The 26,138-nt window shown below is 39.0% G+C and overlaps 1 protein-coding gene across 2 annotated transcripts in view; it reads right to left on the bottom strand.

The window, feature by feature from the left end:
• NUBPL (nucleotide binding protein like) overlaps window positions 1-26,138 on the bottom strand; it is a 457,415-nt gene that overhangs the window by 241,069 nt on the left and 190,208 nt on the right. For both annotated transcript variants that reach the window (XM_045163735.1, XM_025271622.3), the window contains exon 8: window positions 24,049-24,134. In XM_045163735.1, coding sequence (XP_045019670.1) covers window positions 24,049-24,134 — 86 coding nt within the window. The remainder of the gene's footprint in view (window positions 1-24,048; window positions 24,135-26,138) is intronic.

The raw sequence follows: 26,138 nt of genomic DNA on the forward strand, positions 1-26,138 counted from the left end.
GGGCACAAAGTTAGCATTTTTCTTCTTTGAATTAGGTGAGGACATGTATCTTGTTCTGGCAATGAAATGTGAATTGAAGTGACATGTGTCACATCTAGGCAGAGGCTTTAATTGCTAATTCCCCATTATGTTTCCCTCTGTTCCTGGGACAAGCAAGCTTCCAGAAAGTGGCTGCTCAATCCGTCTGGGTGCCAGAGTAAGAAAAATGCAGGCGAGTGTTAAAGCCAAACTGTAATGGACTTGTAGCATGAGAAAAATAAACTCATGTTGTTTTAAGCCACTGAAATTTGACGGTTGTTAGTGTACATGCTGCTGCTAAGTCCCTTCAGTCGTGTCCGACTCTGTGTGACCCCATAGACGGCAGCCACCAGGCTCCCCCGTCCCTGGGATTCTCCAGCAAGAACACTGGAGTGGGTTGCCATTTCCTTCTCCAATGCATGAAAGTGAAAAGTGAAAGTGAAGTCGCTCAGTCATGTCCGACTCTTAGCGACCCCATGGACTGCAGCCTACCAGGCTCCTCCATCCATGGGATTTTCCGGGCAAAGTACTGGAGTGGGGTGCCATTGACTTCTCCGTGTTAGTACACATAATCCAGCCCATATTGGCTGACAGAAAGGTGTAGGAAGAAACTACTAGAATTTCTATTTCTTCCTTATGACTTCCTTTTAATCCCAACTTTTTTGTGTGTTACAATGGAAATAATATATAGAATTTATAATGTTGCCTACATATAGCTTACCTTATAGAATCTATATATAGGTACATATAACATATATTAATATAATTTATATCTCTGTATTTTACATAACAAAATCTACCTCCATATATGTGTATATATATAATTATATACACTTTCAAACATCACTTATTCATAAAGATGTACCATCAAAACAATTTAGAGATAACCCTTTATATAAAAGATTGTGATACTTAAGCTTGGTTCTATTACTGATATTCTTCTTCTAGTTAAAGGACAAATGCCTAATACTGCTTCCTAAGTTATTTTAAACAAAGTAATTCCTCTTAACTCTAGAATTTCCTCAATTAAAAACTTCCCACACAGATACCACATTTCTTTAAAAAATAAAATGCTGTATAGTAATGGAATAGAACAGACAGCCCAGAGCAGACTCATAAATTAAAGTCACTAATTTATAATGGAATGACACAGTGCTGCAATGTTAATCGGACATCCATATAGAAAATAAGAAATCCACCCTCTATCTCACACCATGCACAAAAAGTAATTCCAGATGGATTGTAGAGCTAATATGAAAGATAAAACAATAACATATTTGGAAGAAGACAGCAGAATATACTTAAAACCTTGGATGCAGGGACAGATTTTTTTTAGCAGGACACAAAGAAGCCCTAAACATAAATGAAAATGTTTTGTTAAACTGGACTACATTAAAATTAATAACTTATCAGAAGACATAATTAAGAGAGTAAAAAGGCCACCTATAGAGCAAGAGATAGCAGCTATAATATACATATATAACAAAGAACTTTTATCTAGAATATATAAAGACCTCCTGCAAATCAGTAAAAAAAAAATAAGAAAATACAATAGAGAAATAAGCAAGAGACTTAAAAGGCACTTCATAAAAAAAAGATAATCAAAAACAAACGAACACAAGGAAAAGTATTCAATTTTAATTATCATCAGGGAAATGCAAATTAGAATCACAATGAAATACCATGCATTTATGCTTAAGACCTGATTAGAACAGAAAAGGTCCTTATGACTACAACAACCCCCTTCCCTACAAAAAGTTAAAAACCCAAATATCAAACGTTGATGATGACATACAACAACTGAAACTCGTAGCTTCAGCTGAGTGCAAAGTGGTACACCATTCTGAGGAACTGGTAGTTATCTACTTAAACTCATGTATGCTTATACTGTGGCACAGTATTTCCACTCTGTTATATGGTAAAAAATGTGAACATAACAGTCACCAAAAGACATGCATAAAAGTGTTTATAACTAATTATCCAAGAATGAAAAACTACCTAAATGTCCATTAACAGTAAAATGGAGAAATAAATTGTGGTATATTCATATAATGGAAAGGGCCTCCCCGGTGGCTCAGATGATACAGAATCTGCCTGCAATGTGGGAGACCCAGGTTCAATCCTTGGGTTGGGAATATCCCCTGGAGAAGGAAATGGCAACCCACTCTAGTATTCTTGCCTGGGAAATCCCATGGACAGAGGAGCCTGGCAGACTACAGTCCATGGGGTCGAAAAGAGTCAGACACGATTGAGTGACTAACATACAATGGAATGCTACACAGCAATGAGAAAGAAAGAACTTTAGCTACAGTCCACGGTATAAGTGAATCTCTCAAACATAATTTGAAGCAAAAGAAGCCACACAAAAGTATATACTTATTATTCCATTTATATAAAGTTCAAAGACACGTAAAACTAACCAATGGTGTTATAATTTGGGTTCTGCTTTGGGGGCAGTGATCAGGAGGTGGCACAAGGCAGAAGCTTCTGGAGTATGGGTGATGTTCTGTTTCTTGAACACCAACAATGGGTGTGTTCACTCTGCAAAAATGCACTGAGCAATATATACCTACAATACATGTCCTTTTCATATGTATATCAGACATCAATAAAATGCCTACTTTTAAAAAAAAGGTGGTCATGTGAAGAGCAGCCAAGAAAGCAGTAAGAACAAATATCCAAAATGATGGTTTACTGGTCATCTTGTGAACCTGCACACAAAACCAAACATCTGTTTTAAATAGAAAATATTCCATAAAAAGAGAGGTAGCAGTAAAATTAATATGAGGTCTTCAGGAAGAATAATCCCCTATTCTTTCCACATGACATTCCAAGGAAAGAACTGAAAGAAAAATCTAAACCCAGAGAAGCTCTGGAATGGTGGGGTTGTAGACCCTTAATGTCTCATAAGGCAGCTGCTAGTCCACATGTGGCTGCTAAGCGCTTGAAATGTGGCTAGTCTGATTCGAGATGTGCTGTAAGTATAAAACACACGCTGGAAACCAAAGACTTAGTACAAGTAAAAGAATGTAAAATATGTCAATAATGTTTTAAAGTTTACAAGTTATTCTTTAACCTTTTTTCATTGAAGTATATCATGAATACACACAGAAAGCACACAAATCATAAGTGCATGACTGGACTTATCATAAAGTAGGCCCATGTTACCATGACACTGTTAATAAAATCTAGCCACCACCCTAGAAGTCTCCCTCTATACTCTCCAAAACATGTTGCCAAAGGTATAAACTAAAAGCCTGATTTCTAACACCATAAATTTTGTCTAGTTTTGAACTTGATATGAATGCAATCATGCAATACATTCCTTTGTGTCTGTATGATGCATGCAGCTAAATCACATACATCTGCAGTTCATTTGCATGGAGTCCTAAGATTCCATGATGACTATATCACAGTTATTCATTTTCTCATTGGATCATCTGTGCTGTTTCCAGATTTTGGCTATTATTAGACAGTGCTTCTACTAATGTTTTAATACTTTTTTTTTTTTTGGCTGGGTATTAGGTTATGCATATTTAACTTAAAAAAAAAAAAAGCCAGTTTTCCAATAAAGTTCTACCAATTTATAATCCCACCAGCAGTGAACCAATTTACATTTTCACACAGCACCAGTTGCGTGCCACAGCTTCACCAACGTTTGATATCAACAGGCTTCTTTCATTTGGGCAGGTAGAGTAAGTATACAGTAGTATCTCGTTCGGAGAAGGCAATGGTACCCCACTCCAGTACTTTTGCCTGGAAAATCCCATGGATGGAGAAGCCTGGTGGGCTGCAGTCCATGGGGTCACTAAGAGTTGGACACGACTGAGCGACTTCACTTTCACTTTTCACTTTCATGCATTGGAGAAGGAAATGGCAACCCACTCCAGTGTTCTTGCCTGGAGAATCCCAGGGACAGGGGAGCCTGGTGGGCTGCTGTCTATGGGGTCGCACGGAGTTGGACACGACTGAAGTGACTTAGCAGCAGCAGCAGCAGCAGCAGCAGCAGCAGCAGTATCTCGTTGTGTTGGATTGTTCCATTGTCAAGCTGTTTGTACTGGGAACTGTATTTCCCAGATTTCCTTCCTTGTATGGCTCCTGATTAAATTTCACCAAAGGTAAAGTGGCATGACATTTGGAAAGAGTAAGTGTAGCCTCAGGCCTTACCCTCTAAAGGTTTCCTGTGGTCAGAGGTGGGGACAGAAACTTGCAGAGGTGCAAATTGCATTCTAGTCTGTTCTTATTCTTTCTGACGCTGTGCCCAGCTCTCCTTTGTGCTGTGGTTTTGTGTTGTCAAAATTACTAATGAAGTTAAGTATATTTTTCCATGGTTATTGGTCATTTGTATATTCTGCTCTGTACTGCTCAGGTCTCTTCTCTATTTTTTCCATTGATTATGTGGGTTTTTTCTTACTGAATTGCCAGAGTTCCTAGTATGTTTAAAGGAATCCCTTTTTGCTCGATTCTCAAGTTTTATATTGACTTCATGTTGACAGGATTTTCAATATACTGAATTAACTATATTTTAAAAAATAACTTCCAACTGACAAGGGATTAATCTCCACAATATACAAACAGTTCATGCAGCTCAATATCAAAAAAACAAACAATTCAATCCAAAAAATGAGCAGAAGATTGAAATAGACATTTATCCGAAGAAGACATTATAGATGGCCAAAAAGCACATGAAGAGATGCTCACAACACTAATTATTAGAGAAATGCAAATCAAAACTACAATTAAGTATCACCTCACATTGGTCAGAATGTTGTTGTTCAGTCACTAAGTCATGTCCTAATCTTTGCAACCCCACAGACTTTTACAACCCCATGGACTGCAGCACATCAGAATGGCCACCATCAAAAAATTTACAAATAACAAATGCTGGAGAAGGTATGGAGAAAAAGGAACCTACCTACACTGTTGGTAAGAATGTAAACTGGTAAAACCCCATGAAAAACAGTATGGAGGAGCCTTAAAAACTAAAAATAGAACCAGCAATCCCACTCTAAGGCATATCCCGAGAAAAAACCATAATTTGAAAAGATACAAGCACCTCAATGTTCAATGCAGTGCTATTTATAATAGCCAGGACATGGAAGCAACTTAAATGTCTATCACCAAAGGAAAAGATAAAGAAAATGTGGTACATACAGACAATGGAATATTACTTAGTCATAAAAAAGAACAAAATCGTGCCATCTGCAGCAACATGGATAGACCTAGAGACTGTCATACTAAGTGAAGTCAGACAAAGAAAAACAAGTATCGTATGATATTGATTACATGCGGAATAAGTGTAAAAATGAACTTATTTACAAAGCAGAAATAGAGTCACTGAAGTAAAAAACAAACTTATGGTTATCAGGGGATAAGAGGGGGAGGGATAAACTGGGAGATAGAGATTGACATATATATACCAGCATATATGAAATAGATAACTAATAATTAGAACCTACTGGGTAGAACAGGGAACTCTACTTAACAGTCTGTAACAGACTATACGGGAAAAGAGTCTTAAAAAAAGAGTGTATACAATACTGTAAAGCAATTATCTTTCAATTAAAAATAAATTTTTAAAAAAAGAGTGTGTATATATACATATATGTATGTATATGTTTAACTGATTCACTTTGCTGTACCCTGAAACTAACACAACATTGTAAATCAACTATACTCCAAAAAAAATTTAAAAGATAAATACTTCACCTGTTTTTTTCCATTTTAAAAAATATGGCTACTAAAACCTTTAAAATTACATTTGTGGTTTGAATTATATTTCTATTGGACAATGCTGCTGTTGACCACTAAAGTCAAAGTGTAGAACTTATTTTGATAGTTCTGCTATCAAATGTTATTCTAAGGTCCTAAAAATGCAAAAAAAAAGAATGTTATCAGGGCCTGTAATTTATGAATATTTTTAAAAAATTGAAGAGAAATGAAACATTTACCTTTAAGACTATTTAGGACAGATAAACTGTCAGGTTTCTTTGCTTTTAGTTGAATTTATATCAACTGGGTGTGATAACACTCATGTGTGGTTATCTCTTTCTGTTCAGAAGTTCATATAACAGTGATACACACACATATTATTTAACTAGAAAAGAGAAAACAAATTACTTCCTAAGATACACAGGCTATGTGGCTGAACAACTTTTTCAAAAAATGGGATTGGGTGGGAGAAAATTTAAAAGAGAGCTTTCAGTATTAAAAAGATTATAAAACACTGCCTTAGTCATTTAAGAGCAGTCTTCTATAATTAATGATTTTTGAACAGGGGTAGCTAATGTAATAAAACAGAAGATTATAATACCCATATTACAATGCTGTTCATAAAAATTCTTTAAATAGGAAGGAATACATAGCCACATGATCACTCCCTCCCCTCACCCCCAAAAAAGCTTTATACTGTGTGAATACTTTATATGTTGTTAAGCTGTTTGTATTTACTGTAGAGCTATTTTGTGTATCCTTTGATCATAGAAACATTAGAAAACAGACGCTTTGCTGCAGCTTAATTTACATAAAACCACTGAGACGCAGCTGTGAGCATGCGCAACCATTTTTTAATGTCTCATCAAAGTATAAGATCCTTTTTTCTTTTTACCTCAGCTGGTTTCACTGAAAGAAAGTAAATGCTACATGCCTGCCTAGCACCAGCCACCACAAACCTTTAGCACGCTATTCTTACGTGATTCTAACCCATCACTGGCTCAGAAGGGCATTTCTTTTATTAACTTTTAAAAAATTGACTCTCTTGAAATATCAACATTGCCCTTAAATACTGGATTATTGTGTCTAAATGTATTGAATTAAGCAGATTCAGAAGACTCCAGTTTTAATTTCTTTTTGGCATTTTAAACCTAGACTCAAGTAAGTAACAAGCAAGATTTTCAGGCTACTATATAATCCAATTTCTCAAGGTTACAATCAGGTTAAATTCTTGCTGGCTGGAACCTGTCACAAGGATAAAGAGCTATGATTTAAGAAAAAATGAAGAGGAAAAACTCACCATTAAACAGAGAATGAATAATAATAACTAAAATTGATTAGATTCACAAGTGCTTTTCAGTTCTCCATTTAGCCTTGAACCAGGTTCTGGTATATTTTAAAGCATGTGTACAGATATTATAATTTTAAAAAATGAGACTGGCGCTCTTGTTTTCTCTTTCAAAATTAGTCTGGCAATACACAGAGCAATGAGTGGGGAAGGCCTGCATTCATTCTTCTCTCAGGGACCAACTACTTCTGGATCCATGATGTACGACTTAACTTCTCCAAGCCTTGAATTCTAAAATGAAAGGTTGTAATGATTTCTAAAATCTATCACTATAACAATAACATTCAGAGCTGCCCTTTACAATGTCATGAGGTAAGATCTATGCTAAGAAGTACACGTGTAATCTTATTTAACTGCCACGACAACCTATGTGATGGGTCACAAAACACTTAAACTAAATTATTTCTTAATCTTCTTAACCCTGTGATATTTGATGATATCCACAGTACTAAACCTCAACTCTAGATAATTCACAGAAATAGCAATTAAGAATGCAGAATCTGGTTGGCAGTCACCTTAGTGTTTCTTAAATATTTGAGTTTTGAGGTCTTTTCACTTGGTCTGTTCTGATGGCTGACTGCCTCCAGTGTGAAACAGAAGGATGACTTTATTTTGTGAGCAGGACAACTATGAAATAAGAAGCTGTATGTGTGAAAGTCTGTGGAAAGAGAGAGTCTCCTAGAATGGCCCCTCAAACCAGTCAGTGAAGGCATTCTGCAGGCGGCTCCCAAGAGACCCCCAAATGCCACAGAAACTCCAGGGACTTAGGGAAGAGGGACCCTTCAAGCACTCAAGATTTCTCTGGCTGTCTTCTTTACCAATGCCTTTGTACTCACTACCATCTCCAAGACCAGGAAGTTCTACATCCCTGCCAACTATTTCATTGGCTCCTTCGCCATGACTGACTTCTTAGTTTCTATTTTGGTCATGTTCATCAGCATCACATATACAACCACCCACACCTGGAGCTTTGGCCAACTCCTGTGTGACATCTGGTCATCTTCTGACATCACATGCTGCAAAGCCTCCATCCTGGTACTGGGCCATCACTGACACCCTGAAATACAGTAAACAGCAGACAGTGGGCCATGTGGTGCCATGCTTGCCATCATCTGGGCCATTTTCATCCACATTTCCATCCCATCATTCTTGTGGCAGCAGGCTAAAGCTCAAGAAGAAATATCAGCTTGCCTGGTGAATACTTCTCTGATCTCTTACATTATCTATTCCATCTGTGGGGCCTTCTATGTCCCGCCTGTATTGCTCATTATCCTCTATGGACAAATCTCCATGGCCACCTGGAACCACATCCTGAATCCACTATCACTTTATGGGAAGTGTTTCACCAACAGCCCGTCTCATCAAAGACTCTGCGGGGTCCTCGCTCTGCTCGTTCAACGCCAGCCTTCATAAGGGGCACTCTTATTTGACTGGTTCCCCTCTCATTTCAACCATGTGAAAATCAAGCTTGTGGAGAATGTTCTGGAGAACAAGTGGATTTCTGCTGCCTGAGAGAGGAAAGCCACGAAAAACCTGGGGAAGCATTCGGGGGGCCTCTATCATCTGCTGGCTGCCCTTCTTTGCTGAATCTTCAGCCCTCCTTATCTGCCAGGGCTCCTGCTGGGCCCACCCAGCCCTTGTGACTTTTTCACTTGGCAAGGCTATCTAAACTCCCTCATAAAACCAGTAATATACACTGTGTTTAACAAAAAAGCCTCTTAGTCTTATTGATATTTGGTGTAGTTACTGCTGTTGTCTTTTATGGCCTGTAACCTGATTGAGTTAATGAAAATCACTCAGTTGTGTCCAACTCTTTGTGACCCCATGGACTATCCAGCCCATGGAATTCTCCAGGCCAGAATACTGGAGCGGGTAGCCACTCTCTTCTCCCGGGGATCTTCCCAACCCAGGGATCGAACCCAGGTATCCTGCACTGCAGGTGGATTCTTTACCAGCTGAGCCACCAGGAAATGTCTTTTTTATTCTTCCTAAGAGTTGGATTAACGCCGATATCTTGGGTTTTGGTTCAATTAATAAAAGTCTCAATTTTTTTTTTTTTTTAACCAATGTGGACTCTGGAAAGTAGACCATTTTGAATAGGATCCCAGAGACCCTCTAAACAGATACACAGCCTTATGTGAAATGTTTAATCTCTGTACTACAGTTTCCATGTAAGAAAAATGGGGAAAATAATGTTATTACCTCACAGGGTTATTGTGAGGGTTAGATTCGGTAATTCATGTAAATCACATAGAACCGCATTCCCACTTAAAGCATACATGGACCGCTGAGAGATGCTGGAGGAAGACAAAAATGAGCACACAGCTTCAGTCTCTAAGATAAAACTGTGGCTGAGATGCAGAATGCTATCTACTCAGTCTTTCAAAGGTTGTGACTGAAGAAAAGTCATTTTTGAAAATGGAAAACTTGTCCAGTTGTGAAGAAGGAAGCCATATGTGATACATCATGTGCAAACTAATAGAGTTTCAGAACGAATTCTAATAGCACCTTCCAAGGCCTTCAAAGCCAATGATAAAAGACTAAGTACATCAAGGGTATTAAACTTTACAGAGAATCAAATGAGACAACTTGATGATCACAGAGGAAAAACTATCCTCAAGAATGAAGAGAATAAATGTGTCACTTGTCTCTATCTTCAGGTAACGTTCAGTTCAGTTCAGTTCAGTTCAGGCGCTCAGTCGTGTCAAACTCTGCGACCCCATGAATCGCAGCACGCCAGGCCTCCCTCTCCATCACCAACTCCCAGAGTTCACTCAGACTCACCTCCATCGAGTCAGTGATGCCACCCAGCCATCTCATCCTCTGTCGTCCCCTTCTCCTCCTGCCCCCAATTCCTCTCAGCATCAGAGTCTTTTCCAATGAGTCAACTCTTCACATGAGGTGGCCAAAGTACTGGAGTTTCAGCTTTAGCATCATTCCTTCCAAAGAAGTCCCAGGGCTGATCTCCTTCAGAATGGACTGGTTGGATCTCCTTGCAGTCCAAGGGACTCTCAAGAGTCTTCTCCAACACCACAGTTCAAAAGCATCATTTCTTCGGCACTCACCTTTCTTCAGAGTCCAACTCTCACATCCATACATGACCACGGGAAAAACCATAGCCTTGACTAGACGAACCTTTGTTGGCAAAGGAATGTCTCTGCTTTTGAATATGCTATCTAGGTTGGTCATAACTTTCCTTCCAAGGAGTAAGCATCTTTTAATTTCATGGCTGCAGTCACCATCTGTAGTGATTTTGGAACCCAAAAAAATCAAGTCTGACACTGTTTCCCCATCTATTTCCCATGACGTGATGGGACCAGATGCCATGATCTTCGTTTTCTGAATGTTGAGCTTTAAGCCAACTTTTTCACTCTCCTCTTTCACCTTCATCAAGAGGCTGTTGAGTTCCTCTTCACTTTCTGCCATCAGGGTGGTGTCATCTGCATATCTGAGGTTATTGATATTTCTCCCGGCAATCTTGATTCCAGCTTGTGCTTCTTCCAGTCCAGCGTTTCTCATGAAGTACTCTGCATATAAGTTAAATAAGCAGGGTGACAGTATACAGCCTTGACGTACTCCTTTTCCTATTTGGAACCAGTCTGTTGTTCCATGTCCAGTTCTAACTGTTGCTTCCTGACCTGCATATAGGTTTCTCAAGAGGCAGGTCAGGTGGTCAGGTATTTCCATCTCTTTCAGAATTTTCCACAGTTTATTGTGATCCACACAGTCAAAGGCTTTGGCATAGTCATCAAAGCAGAAATTGATGTTTTTCTGGAACTCTCTTGCTTTTTCCATGATCCAGCGGATGTTGGCAATTTGATCTCTGGTTCCTCTGCCTTTTCTAAAACCAGCTTGAACATCTGGAAGTTCATGGTTCATGTATTGCTGAAGCCTGGCTTGGAGAATTTTAAGCATTACTTTACTAGCATGTGAGATGAGTGCAATCGTGTGGTAGTTTGAGCATTCTTTGGCATTGCCTTTCTTTGGGATTGGAATGAAAACTGACCTTTTCCAGTCCTGTGGCCACTGCTGAGTTTTCCAAATTTGCTGGCATATGGAGTGCAGCACTTTCACAGCATCATCTTTCAGGATTTGAAATCGCTCAACTGGAATTCCATCACCTCCACTAGCTTTGTTCGTAGTGATGCTTTCTAAGGCCCACTTGACTTCACATTTCAGGATGTCTTGCTCTAGGTCAGTGATCACATCATCGTGATTATCTGGGTCATGAAGATCTTTCTTGTACAGTTCTTCTGTGTATTCTTGCCACCTCTTCTTAATATCTTCTGCTTCTGTTAGGTCTGTACCATTTCTGTCCTTTATCGAGCCCATCTTTGCATGAATGTTCCCTTGGTATCTCTAATTTTCTTCAAGAGATCTCTAGTCTTTCCCATTCTGTTGTTTTCCTCTATTTCTTTGCATTGATCGCTGAAGAAGGCTTTCTTATCTCTTCTTGCTATTCTTTGGAACTCTGCATTCAGATGTTTATATCTTTCCTTTTCTCCTTTGCTTTTCGCTTCTCTTCTTTTCACAGCTACTTGTAAGGCCTCCCCAGAAAGCCATTTTGCTTTTTTGCATTTCTTTTCCATGGGGATGGTCTTGATCTCTGTCTCCTGTACAGTGTCACGAACCTCTTTCCATAGTTCATCAGGCACTCTATCTATCAGATCTAGACCCTTAAATCTATTTCTCACTTCCACTGTATAATCATAAGGGATTTGATTTAGGTCATACCTGAATGGTCTAGTGGTTTTCCCTACTTTCTTCAATTTAAGTCTGAATTTGGCAATAAGGAGTTCATGATCTGAGCCACAGTCAGCTCCCGGTCTTGTTTTTGTTGACTGTATAGAGCTTCTCCATCTTTGACTGCAAAGAACATAATCAATCTGATTTCGGTGTTGACCATCTGGTGATGTCCATGTATAGAGTCTTCTCTTGTGTTGTTGGAAGAGGGTGTTTGCTATGACCAGTGCATTTTCTTGGCAAAACTCTATTAGTCTTTGCCCTGCTTCATTCCGTATTCCAAGGCCAAATTTGCTTGTTACTCTAGGTGTTTCTTGACTTCCTACTTTTGCATTCCAGTCCCCTATAATGAAAAGGACATCTTTTTTGGGTGTTAGTTCTAAAAGGTCTTGTAGGTCTTAATAGAACCGTTCAACTTCAGCTTCTTCAGCGTTACTGGTTGGGGCATAGACTTGGATTACTGTGATATTGAATGGTTTGCCTTGGAAACGAACAGAGATCATTCTGTCGTTTTTGAGATTGCATCCAAGTACTGCATTACAGACGCTTGTTGACCATGATGGCTACATGGTAGCCATAGTAGATATAATGGCCAGGGGCAGCGGCTGGGAGGACCAACCCCATGTCCAAGGAGCGGTGGCTGCATGGGCCCAGAAGGGCCTAGAGGAGCTATCCCACATTGAAGGTCAGGAAGGGCGGCAGTGAGGAGATACCCCTCATCCAAGGTAAGGAGCAGAGGCTGCACTTTGCTGGAGCAGTCGTGAAGAGATACCCCATGCCCAAGGTAAGAGAAACCCAAGTAAGACGGTAGGTGTTGCAAGAGGGCATTAGAGGGCAGACACACTGAAACCATACTCACAGGAAACTAGTCAATCTAATCACACTAGGACCACAGCCTTGTCTAACTCAATGAAACTAAGCCATGCCAGTGGGGCAACCCAAGATGGGCGGGTCATGGTGGAGAGATCTGACAGAATGTGGTCCACTGGAGAAGGGAATGGCAAACCACTTCAGTATTCTTGCCTTGAGAACCCCATGAACTGTATGAAAAGGCAAAATGATAGGATACTGAAAGAGGACCTCCCCAGGTCGGTAGGTGCCCAATATGCTACTAGAGATCAGTGGAGAAATAACTCCAGAAAGAATGAAGGGATGGAGCCAAAGCAAAAACAATATCCAGCTGTGGATGTGACTGGTGATAGAAGCAAGGTCTGATGCTGTAAAGAGCAATATTGCATAGGAACATGGAATGTCAGGTCCATGAATCAAGGCAAATTGGAAGTGGTCAAACAAGAGATGGCAAGAGTGAATGTCGACATTCTAGGAATCAGCGAACTCAAATGGACTGGAATGGGTGTATTTAACTCAGATGACCATGTAAGGTTACCTATTTCTAAATTGCTTTGTAAGGTAGGTAGACCTGAGGTATTAAAATTGAACTTTCAGGGTCCAAAAGACAAACTAGATGTAAAAAAGCTCCAAGGTAGATATGAAGAACACTTGACTCTTGAAGGCATTCAAGGGTGAAGATGTGAAGCTCCTGGTCCAAATGGATAACCTACTGCCACGGATGGTGACTGTGCCAGAAAAAGAATGAACTACAATTTTGATCTTCATCTCTCAGAACAACTTATGGGGTCTTTGGTTTTAAAAAAAAAATAAGAATCAACTATTCTAGGTTCTAAGATCATCTAATTTCTCTTAGGAGACAACATAATCATTAACCCTTACAAATAAATAACAGAAAGTTCCATACCACTGTAGGATTCTTAATGTTTTGTTTGCTTTTATCCAGCAGAAAAAAATAAACCACAGGGAAAGCAAAATTCTAATCTTATAAAATGATTAACTATTTGCAAGGCTGCAACAGTTATATTAATAGAATTTTCAAAATTAATTAAAAGGAAAAAAAATGTTCAGTACCCAGCACTAACCTTTAATATATATTTGTCGCCAGGTCAACTGCAGCATGGACAGCTAGCTGCTCACCAAAACCCATTCTCATCTTTCATACTTAGCATACAGCTATCCTGTGCTTCTCAGGCTCCTTGAGAAATATGACTATGGTCACATAACACAGCTTTAGTTAAGAGAATGGGCAGAGAAGTACAGAAGTACGTGTGCCACAACTAGGCCTTGTCCATAAAAATCTCCCATGACATATGTCTGTACTGTCTTTCTCTTCTGGCTAGCTCAAATGAGGATGGCCCAAGGGTGACCTCAGAAGTCACATTTTAAAATGGCAGTGGTCTTTAAGCTTAAAAGACTTTGAGGAATAAAAACCACCATGCTCACCTGTTCACATACTAGTATTGTTTATATAAGCAAGAAATAAAATTCTACCTAATTTGCATCATTATAAATTTTGAGGTCTATCTGTGACAGCAATTAGCTGACATTAAATAATGTAAAGTTTAAGTAATGCAGAATTTCAGACTCTAAATAACTTTAGAAACTTAATAATATATGAGGAGAACAAATTAGGCCCAACAAAAATACTCAAGAAATAAGGAGATCTCAAAGACCCTCTTCATCTAAATTAAAAAAATTTTTCTTCTTAACATTCTTATTAGCAAATAAAGAGACCAGTCAAAATACCTTGGCCAATACATAAACACCTATGAATTATAAATTTATGTTTCATGATATGAATAATAAGCAACATTAATTATATAACATTATGTTGACATCAAGTGTTTAGATTGTTTAGCACTGTACTAAGCCCTCATTTTTTTCACCTCAATCCTCTGAGGGAAATACTATTATAATTCCTATATTATGAATGAGAAGACTGAGGCACCGATTAAGTAACTCACTCAGGTCATACTGCTAAACATGACAGATCTGGGATTTGAATCCTAGCGTTCACTCTCCTGAGTTCACTCTTCTAAACTACTATTTAAAAATGCCTCTAGAAGCTGTACTTTATTGCCCTAACATTATCATACAGTTTCTAAAGTAACTTAACTTGCAACCATAAAAGATACACTTATAGCTCTCCATGTACTTAAAAAAAAATCTGTGTATAAAAGGCTACAACTATACAGATAAATTAAAAAATGTGGTACAGTGAGGAGAAGGGACAGTCACATATATCATGTGACGTGAATAGTACTAAAAAGGCCAACACTAGTCTCTTCCTTGCCAAACAGTTTCAAATCATAATCCTTAGAGAATAGGATAGGGATTTGTGACTGAGAATCTAATCTCTTATTTCTAGTTCACTGTAATCCTGAGAGTAAAAAACTAGCTCCTGGTACATTTATGAATGGCAGCATAACTCTCAAAATCCCTTTGATTTCTGACTTTTTTCCAAACCACCATACCCAATGTAATCAATTGCTAAGCCTGTCTGTTCTTCTTTCAAAATGTCAATTATGTTATTCATTTTCATTGCCATTATTCTAATTAGACCCTTTACTAGGTGGCAAGAATACACAGAAGAACTGTACAGGATGGAGGGACCTTCATCACCAAGATAATCACGATGGTATGATCACTCACCTAGAGCCAGACATCCTGGAATGTGAAGTCAAGTGGGCCTTAGAAAGCATCATTACAAACAAAGCAAGTGGAGGTAATGGAATTCCAGTTGAGCTATTCCAAATCCTGAAAGATGATGCTGTGAAAGTGCTGCACTCCATATGCCAGCAAATTTGGAAAACTCAGCAGTGGCCACAGGACTGGAAAAGGGCAGTTTTCATTCCAATCCCAAAGAAAGGCAATGCCAAAGAATGCTCAAACTACCACACAATTACACTCATCTCACATGCTAGTAAAGTAATGCTCAAAATTCTCCAAGCCAGGCTTCAGCAATATGTGAACCGTGAACTTCCTGATGTTCAAGGTGGTTTTAGAAAAGGCAGAGGAACCAGAGATCAAATCGCCAACACGCGCTGGATCATGGAAAAAGCAAGAGAGTTCCAGAAAAACATCAATTTCTGCTTTGATGACTATGCCAAAGCCTTTGACTGTGTGGATCACAATAAACTGTGGAAAATACTGAAAGAGATAGGAATACCAGACCACCTGACCTGCCTCTTGAGAAATCTGTATGCAGGTCAGGAAGCAACAGTTAGAACTGGACATGGAACAAAACACTGGTTCCAAATAGGAAAAGGAGTTAAGTCAAGGCTGTATATTGTCACCCTGCTTATTTAACTTCTATGCAGAGTACATCATGAGAAACGCTGGGCTGGAAGAAGCACAAGCTGGAATCAAGATTGCCGGGAGAAATATCAATAACCTCAGATATGCAGATGATACCACCCTGATGGCAGAAAGTGAAGAGGAACTCAAAAGCCTCTTGATGAAGGTGAAAGAGGAGAGTGAAAAAGTTGGCTTAAAGCTCAACATTCAGAAAACGAAGATCATGGCATCTGGTCCCATCACTTCATGGGAAATAGATGGGGAAACAGTGGAAACAGTGTCAGACTTGATTTTGGGGGGTCCCAAAATCACTGCAGATGATGATGACTGCAGCCATGAAATTAAAAGATGCTTACTCTTTGGAAAGAAAGTTATGACCAAACTAGATAGCATATTCAAAAGCAGAGGCATTACTTTGTCAACAAAGGTCTGTCTAGTCAAAGCTATGGTTTTTCCAGTGGTCATGTATGGATGTGAGAGTTGGACTGTGAAGAAGGCTGAGCACCAAAGAATTGATGCTTTTGTGGTGTTGGAGAAGACTCTTGAGAGTCCCTTGGACTGCAAGGAGATGCAACCAGTCCATTCTGAAGGAGATCAGCCCTGGGACTTCTTTGGAAGGAATGATGCTAAAGCTGAAACTCCAGTACTTTGGCCACCTCATGTGAAGAGTTGACTCATTGGAAAAGACTCATGCTGGGAGGGATTGGGGGCCAGAGGAGAAGGGGACGACAGAGGATGAGATGGCTGGATGGCATCACTGACTCGATGGATATGAGTTTGAGTGAACTCCGGGAGTTGGTGATGGACAGGGAGGCCCGGCGTGCTTCAATGCATGGGGTCGCAGAGAGTTGGACATGACTGAGAGACTGAACTGAACTGAACCTATCACCTACACTAGTGTTTTTGCAACTTTCTAAAACTGTCTTATAAGAGAAATATTTGACAGCTTGATCTAATACAAAAACACATGTATATGTGTTTATGACCGAGACCATATCCCTATGAAATAACACTTTCTCTTCCTAAGAGCAATTTGATACTGTTTTAAAACTTTGGTTATATCTCTCACTGTATTGATTTCCTGACTCACTGGTGGGTCACAACCCGGAGAGTGAATGACTCTGACCATTGCTAATGCTTTCTTATTGCCTCCACACTCCTGGCTGCTATTCTACTTATCTCCGCAAGATTAATTTCTTTTAAAGTTCCATTCTAATTTTGTCTTTTTCCTATCCAGCATTCATTATGAATGCCTCTAAACATTTCAAGAAGAATTTCCAAATTCTTTAACCTAGTATTTAAGGTTTGACCGAACCAGAGCCTAGCTAGCAAAGACATATACAAATGTATTATGTCAACTATAGACAAACTGAATAACCCTGAACACTAGTTATTTCCTGACTTTTTTCAGACTGAATTCTGTCCCTTCCCTAGTCTCATGATAAACTAATAACAATCCTCCTCCACTCATTCATTCAGTATAAATTTAGTGAGCAGCTGTGCTGGTAAAGAATCTCCCTGCAATGTGGGAGACCTGGGTTTGATCCCTGGGTTGGGAAGACCCCTGGAGAAGGGAATGGCTACCCACTCCAGGACTCTGGCCTGGAGAATTACATGGACAGAGGAGCCTGGCAGGCTACAGTCCATGGGGTCGCAGTCAGACATGACTTAGCGATTTTCACTTTCTTTTCACTTTCATACATTGTGGACACAGTAGGAGGTCAGTGGTCCCTATACTCACAGAGTTGATGGTATGGCAGTATAATGTGAAAATACTGACGAAATGTGAAAACAGTTACAAAAGGGGAAGCAGAGCATTACTGAATCATACACTAGAAAAAGCTTACCTCGTTAATAGGGTCAGAGCAAGTCTCCCAGAGAAAAAGCCATTTAATCTAAGCACCAAAGGATAAAAAGGATCTACCAAGTGAGAAGTGAGGGTAAGGGTTCTGAGATATGAAAACAGCATGCTGAGGACCAAGAGAAGAGAAACTATGGAAACCTCAAAGAAGTGAAAGACAACCCGTTTGCCTGGGGCAGAGAGAATGCCAATCAGAGTGGCCTTGAGCTGGGAACAGCAGATTGTGGATGGCATTATATCACAGGTCAAATGTCAGTGTAGGAAGGAACATTTGAGGATATTTAAGATATGTTTCTTGCCCTCTAAGAACTCAGATTCTTCTGTTGGGACTGATAGGTAAACTTGTAGTGGAATAAGAGACAAACTAGATATACGTTCAAGTAGTTCAGAGAAAGAAGTATTAACCTTTTCTGGTAGGTTGGGAAAAGCTTCCTAGAGGATGTCATGCCTGAGCAGGAATTTGAAAAATGAATATGAACTGGAAATGGCTTTTCAGGCCAGAGACCAGCATGTACAAAATTACAGGAACATTTAAAAAAAAAAGAGAATGCCAAATATGGCTTTCCCATGAAAACTTTCCTTGATAGCCCAGAGAAGAAAGAGTTCTCATGTCCCTCAGAATTCAGGGCCCTTGTACCACAATGGAGTTAGTCTACAAGATGATAAGGTACTTGAAGAAAAAGGCTTCATTCTCACTTTTTTTTTTAAAATCATCAATTGAGCTTACCACAGTACTTTGCTTATAGAAGGCACTCAATGTAAGTAAATATATATTTGTAGAATAAATAAACATAAGTATTTGTTGAATTAAAATTACTAACTGACCCTTTACATATAGAAAGAATAAGAGAGGAAAAATACTTTACTATGTGGTTCCCTAGTGGCTCAGGGGTGAAGAATCCACCTGCCAGTGCAGGAGACACGGGTTCAATCCCTGGGTCAGGAAGATCCCCTGGGGAAGGTTATGGCAACCTACTTCAGTATTCTTGCCTGGAGAATTCCATGGACAGAGGAGCCTGGCAGGCTCCAGCCCATAGGATTGCACAGAGTCGGACATGACTTAGCGACTAAACAATGACATACTTTAATATACTTTTCAGCATCTGGAAAGGAGATTACCTAAGAAGAAGGGCTGGGTAGTGAAATACCTGTGACTTTACAGTTCAAACAGAAGGGGAAGGGCTCTAAATTGAGGTGTCTGGGTCTTCCTTATCAGTCAGTTCAGTCACTCAGTCGTGTCTGACTCTGCAACTCCATGGACTGCAGCATGCCAGGCCTCCCTGTCCATCACCAACTCCCGGAGTTTACTCAAACTCATGTCCATTGAATCGGTGATGCCATCCAACCATCTTATCCTCTGTTGTCCCCTTCTCCTCCTGCCTTCAATCCCAGTATCAGGGTCTTTTCCAGTGAGTCAGTTCTTCATCAGGTGGCCAAAGTATTGGAGTTTCAGCTTCAACATCAGTCCTTCCAATGAACATTCAGGACTGATTTCCTTTCGGATGGACTGGTTGGATCTCCTTGCTGTCCAAGGGACTCTCAAGAGTCTTCTCCAACATCATAGTTCAAAAGCATCAATTCTTCGCCACTCAGCTTTCTTTACAGTCCAATTCTCACATCCATACATGACTACTGGAAAAATCATAGCCTTGACTAGACGGGCCTTTGTTGGCAAAGTAATGTTTTTGCTTTTTAACATTTATAAAGGCTTTTTTATAAAAGGCAACAAAAATGGATGAGAATGACACAGTATATAGTCATCATTAAAAATGTGTAAGATTGAAAAATTATTTTTTTTTTAAACTGTCTATTTTAAATACTGAAAAAATACTGACATAATCAAGAATTTGGCAGAGTCAATATCATTTCAGGCAGAGAACAGAGAATTTAATAGCTCTTCTTCTCCTTCCCCTAAGGAGCCTTGAATTTTAGGAAATTATTTAAATTAATTTCAAAACGTTTTTGTAGACATTAATAAACTCTGACCATACCGATGAATTCCAATGACATCACTGTTTCCATGGTAACTAATGCACTTCAAAAGGGAAAAAAGAGAACAAGACTAAAAACCAGGAAAAAAATGAAATAAAGTGGTATAAACAAAGCATAACATTTCTCCTTTGCATTTATGGAACACTTTCTAATTTCAAATGTTTTACCATTACTCAGACTGCAAGGCTCTTAAGTGCCAGAAGGATCTCAGAGGTCATCAAATCCGCATCTTGCTCAAAGCCAGGATTCCCTTCACAAGGCACCTACACCATGGCTGTCCTCCAACTGCTTACGGAGCTCTCTGCTGGGAAGTTCTCATTCATTTACTTGCAAAGATTACTGAACACCTGTCTTGTTTTGCAGGTTAAGAGCTGACTACAACATTCTACCGCTTTTTCAAATTTTTTGCAGTTTAGAAGGCAAATAATTAAAATGAGTGAAGAATGAGGGCTATAATAAAGACAACAGACAATGTTAAAAAATAATGGAGGAATTATGCATTTCCAATGACTTTCATTTCCACTCCTCTTCAGTCCCACACACCCATGACCAACCATATCCTGTACCTTGTCATGACCCAGGACTGCTCTGACTCTGCAAATTTATATTCCAACATTCACTTTCACTTCACGAATAGTTCCTTTTTTCCATAACTAATCCTGCCCTAGTCCCACAAGCCTTATGCTGCCCAGTACTTCCTCACAATACTTTCTGGTTGACAGCTCAACTTTTATCCGTTAGTGACACCCACCTAACAAAATTCTGGCTTCCTCTCTTTTAAAAACTTTTCTCTCAAGGATTTCATGCTCCTTTTGAGTGAGCTGGACACTTGCCTCTGCACTCATCTTATAGAACTAGAAGTTAAGCATTCACTTATATGCTGATAGAATGGTTATTATCCTGACCTTGAAGTGGCAGTAACAGATCATTGGCTCAGTTATCTAATTCCTGCCAGAAAGATGGATTATGAATTACTTGTTCACATAATTTTGGGTGGATAACTATCTAACTTTTTGCTGATTTATACTTTAAAATCTCACTTAAGTATTCTTATTAGTTATCTGAGTAGGCACATTACTTGCATCTAGTTTATCTTGGAAGGCATAATAGGAAATAAAATTGTTCAACTAAGTGCTTTATCGAGACAGTTTTCTATCTGAAGCAGGTATTTGGTTCAGTTCAGTTCAGTCGCTCAGTTGTGTCCCACTCTTTGCGACCCCATGAATCGCAGCACGCCAGGCCTCCCTGTCCATCACCAACTCCCGGAGTTCACTGAGACTCACGTCCATCAAGTCAGTGATGCCATCCAGCCATCTCATCCTCTGTCGTCCCCTTCTCCCCCTGCCCCCAATCCCTCCCAGCATCAGAGTCTTTTCCAATGAGTCAACTTGCTTTAAAATTTGTCCAAGCTAAACTTCAAATTTATAAGCTTTTGCACAGCAAACGAAACCATAACAAAATGAAAAGACAACCTATGGACTGGGAGAAAATGTGACACAAATAAACATATGATGCAACTGATAAGGGCTTAATTCCCAAAATACACAAACAGCTCATACAACTCAATAACTAAAAAACAAAACAACCCAATCAAAAAACGGGCAGAAGACCTAAATAGACATTTCTCCAAAGAAGACATACAAATGATACTCAAATCACTAATTATTAGGGAAATGCAAATCAAAACTGCAAAGAGAAAGGCCATTACTAAAAAACCTACAAACAGCAAATGCTGGTGAGAGCATGGAGAAAAGGGAACTCTCCTGCACTGTTGGTGGGAATGTAAATTGGTGCAGTCACTGTGGAGAACAGTAAGAAGGTTCTTCAGAAACCAAAAAATAGAGCTACTGTATAATCCAGCAATCCTACTCCTGGCCATATATCCAGACAAAACTAAATAAAAAAGAAACACGCACTCCGATGTTCACAAAAGCATTATTTACAATAGCTAAGGCATGGAACAGAGAAGGCAATGGCACCCCACTCCAGTACTCTTGCCTGGAAAATCCCATGGATGGGGGAGCCTGGTAGGTTGCAGTTCATGGGGTCACTAGGAGTTGGACACGACTGAGCGACTTCACTTTCACTTTTCACTTTCATGCATTGGAGAAGGAAATGGCAACCCACTCCAGTGTTCTTGCCTGGAGAATCCCAGGGACGGGGGAGCCTGGTGGGCTGCCGTCTATGGGGTCGCACAGAGTTGGACACGACTGAAGTGACTTAGCATAGCATAGCATAGCAAAGCATGGAAACAGTCCACCAACAGATGGATGGATAAAGGTGCAGTGTGTGTACATACATATACAACGGAATATTACTCGGCCATCAAAAGGAATGAAATAATGCCATTTATAGCTACATGGATGGATTTAGAGATTATCACACTAAGCAAAGTAAGCCAGAAAGAGAGATGAATGCCATATAATGTCACTCATATGTGGACTCTAAAATGTGACACAAATGAACTTACCTGTGAAAAAGAAACAGATTCACAAACAGAACAGACGTGTGGTTGCTGGGGTCAGGGGGTTGGATTGGGAGTCTGGGATTAGCAGATGCAAACTATTATATATAGAATGGATAAACTATAAGGTCCTACTGTGCAGTGCAGGGAACTATATAAAAGACCCTGCAATAAGCCATATAGGAAAACAAAAACAAAAAGTTCCGCTTTATAAGCTCTAAAATCTAACCAAGAATTAAACAAAGCCATTGGGAGCCACAGAGATGGAAGTATCATTTTGGCTTCATACTGAAACACTTGTTCTAAACCACACTTTGGCACAAATCCACTTACTTTTGATGAGGCACACTAGGAGGAAGAATACTCTATCTACGGTTACAAAGGTGATGAAAATGTGTTCATTACCTACAGGGTTTCTTTTATTAATATTCTTGAGGATCTAGGAAAGAGTAATGCCTCTCCTCTCAGTTCTGCTTCTTTTGAGCATCAAGCTCTTTTTTAAAAAATTTACTGAAGTATAGTTGACTTACAATGTTGTGTTAATTTCTTCTGCACAACAAAGTGACTCAGTTATATATATATATATATATATATGTTATCTTCTAATCCCAAACTCCTGTTCCTTTCCTTCCCTATTCCACCATCCCCGTGGCAACCACAAGTCTGTTCTTTATGTCTGTGAGTCTGTTTCTGTTTTATCAATAAATTGATTTGTATAGCACTTTAGATTCTAAATATGAGTAATATCATATGGTATTTATCTTTCTCTTTCTGAGTTACTTTGTTTAGTATGATAATCTCTAGGTCTATCCATGTTACTGCAAATGGCACTATTTCATTCTTTTCTGATGGCTGAGTAATAGTTCATCTTCTTTATCCTTTCATCTGTCAGTGAACATTTAGGCTGTTTCCATGTCCTGGCTATTATAAATAGTGCTTCAAGCTCTTTTATTTAACCCCACAGAAATGGACAGTCTTATAATGGCCTATGTTTCTTTCCCTGTGACTGCTTGAAAATACATGGCATACTTCCAGCACACATCTAAGTCCCTTAATAGCATGCAAGTTGTTTACAGACTTCACTCTGAGTCCATCTGATTTTGTCTTCTCTCTCCTTTTTATAATATTTCTATTTTTTGCACTTTGTATAGCAAATTCTTACTTTCAAGAAGATGGTGAGCTATAAATGAGTTACAACTGTAGAAGACAGAAGGAAAAAAGTCATCTTCCTAAATAATTTCTCAAAATTCTCATTATTTTTTTTTTAGACAGTGACAGCTACAGATAGTTGAGAGAGGGAATAATTGTTCAGAAAACTCATACTTGAGGGATATTTCAGAATTTTCTTTGATTAATATAATGTGCATTCCTGTTTCCACCTATATGTGTGTTTTTAAAGTAACAATTAAAATGAAGAATGGGCTACCCCGGTCTCAGTGGTAAAGAATCTGCCTGCCAATGCAGGAGATGTGGGTTCAATCCCTGAGCCAGGAAAATCCCCTGGAGAAGGAAATGGCAACTCACTCCAGTATTCTTGCCTGGGAAAGCCGATGGACAGAGGAGCCTGGCGGCTACAACCCATGGAGTCACATAAGAGTTGGACATGACTTAGCGACTAAACAACAAAAAAAATGAAGTAGGGTGTTCACACAGATTTCTACCCAGGACTAAATTAAATTTTGGATTGTATTTCTCAATGATCTGCTTTTTTCGGTTAGAAGCATTTCTTACTTTTCCAACAGTGAAGGTGAAAATACTTACAGGCACGTGGACTTTTCGAAACATCTCAGCTCCCTTGTGTGCATCCATCAAGGCAATGTCCTGAGGCGTGGAGACAATGACAGCACCTAACCAAGTGGAAATAGAAACCACAGCAAAATGATGCTATTATTTAATTCCGTATGGAAAGATTACTTCCAAAATTATGTTGACTACACACTAAAAGAGTCTATTATTTAACTGTTTAGGTAATTTGCATAAATTTCACATACATGAATAGGAAAGATAAGGCAATGTCTGTTTTGTTTTTGCCAATTTTTGACTCCTCACTCCTAAAATTAAAACTGACCTGTGATTCATGATCACAGCTGTATCATCAGGATCTTCTCTTTCACACACACACAATGTGCTACCTAGAAGATGCACAAAGTATGCTTTCCTTTCAAGAACCTAACAGCCTACTTGGGGAAACCCCCAAATTAAGGATTCAACACAATATGCTAATCAGGGTTATAATAAAGGTAGACCTAGGGTTTTATGGAGTTATAAAGGAAGAACAAAGGAAAAATAACTAATTCAATCTAGAGAAGAGGATGGTTAAGGTGATCGTGAATGGGGTGAGGAAACAAGTGATAAGAAGAAACAACAGGGGAAAGTTTCCCGAAAGAAGCGATACCCAGCTGAGCTCTAAATCTGTACTCCAGAAAACTCAGTACTGTGGTTTATACTGTAGAGAATACTTTGGTGGGGATAAAACTAGGGCAAGATGGAGATGGAGGCTTTCCTGGGTCTCCACTATTACCCCACAGTAACCAGATGGTTTTGAGTTTTGAGGGAAAGTGCAGTGCAATTTTTTCCTGTAAGTAGAAACACCAGAGACCTGGTTATGATTTGTAGACACTATGAATTTCTTAAATTGGGGGGTTTCTTCTAGATGATAGACTGAAAAAATGAACATATTTTAGATCACCTGATGACCACAATCTTATAATGAAATATTTACTGCCGTGACATTTCGGCATTCCAAACCACCAAATTGGCAGTAGTACTTTGGCATAGCCAAGGAGAACAGAAGTAGGATTAACAATAAATAACTGATGCATCAAGTGAAGGGCAGATGATACTATTACAGAGCACTACAGAGTCTGAAGGGACAATTTGAAGAAGACAGAACAGAGAAAAGCAGCAGCAGAATCAAGTTCTCACAAAGCATGTGGCAGCATTGGCACACTAAACCCAGAGCAACTGTGCAGCAGCAGTTAGCTACAAATTCATCTTGCAATTGGTCCTTTCATTTCAGCAAAAACTTTCTCTTTCATATTAAATCAATGTCATTAGTTTGAATTTTACTGATCTTACACATTTGCTTGAATGTAATTTGTAAGTTTTGTAGTTTTTAAAAATTATATAAGAGCTATAAGCTTAAGGAATTTGTGTTTATGCTTAGTTAAGTAGCCTACTAACAAAAATAAGTCTATTTAGGGCATGAGCAGATTATTTTCCTTTAGAAGAAGGGTTTATTCATTAGTCAAGCTTCAGAAACACTGGCTTGGAATTCAAACAGAAAGAGAATTCAAATTTTTATTCCATAGCTGACTACCAGTGTGACAAGGGGAATAACTTAATCTCTTTGAGATTTAGTTTCTAATTTACAAAATGGCATAGAAATTCTTAGGTCACAGGATGCAATAATTTAATGAAGTAATGTACATAAGATATTCGACATGATGCCATAGGTAAACATTCCATAAATGGTAGCTGTTGCTGTTGGTTATATTTTTATTATCTTTATTACTATTATTAGTAAAAATGTTCTAGAAGTTGTTGGCAAGATCATTTTCATATTTGCCATCAGGCAGCTCGTCCTACTTTTTGAACTGTTCCATGGATCACTACATTCTTCTATTTGGATTTATTCTTCCCAAGAAACCCAAAACAAACCAACATTTCTCTTTTTCCTTTTTTAAAGACTGATGGAAATAACTGTTATGCAAAAATATACTCAACTCTGCACATCCAGTGTATTTCCATAATTTGCCACCTTCCCAGTTCTGTTATCATATCCAGGCATTTGGAGGAAAATTAATTCCAGTTCTGCCCCCATCTACCTGTGTGACTAACCTTGGGCAAGT

This window comes from Bubalus bubalis, chromosome 20 (genome assembly GCF_019923935.1).
Source record: "Bubalus bubalis isolate 160015118507 breed Murrah chromosome 20, NDDB_SH_1, whole genome shotgun sequence".
NCBI lineage: Eukaryota > Metazoa > Chordata > Mammalia > Artiodactyla > Bovidae > Bubalus > Bubalus bubalis.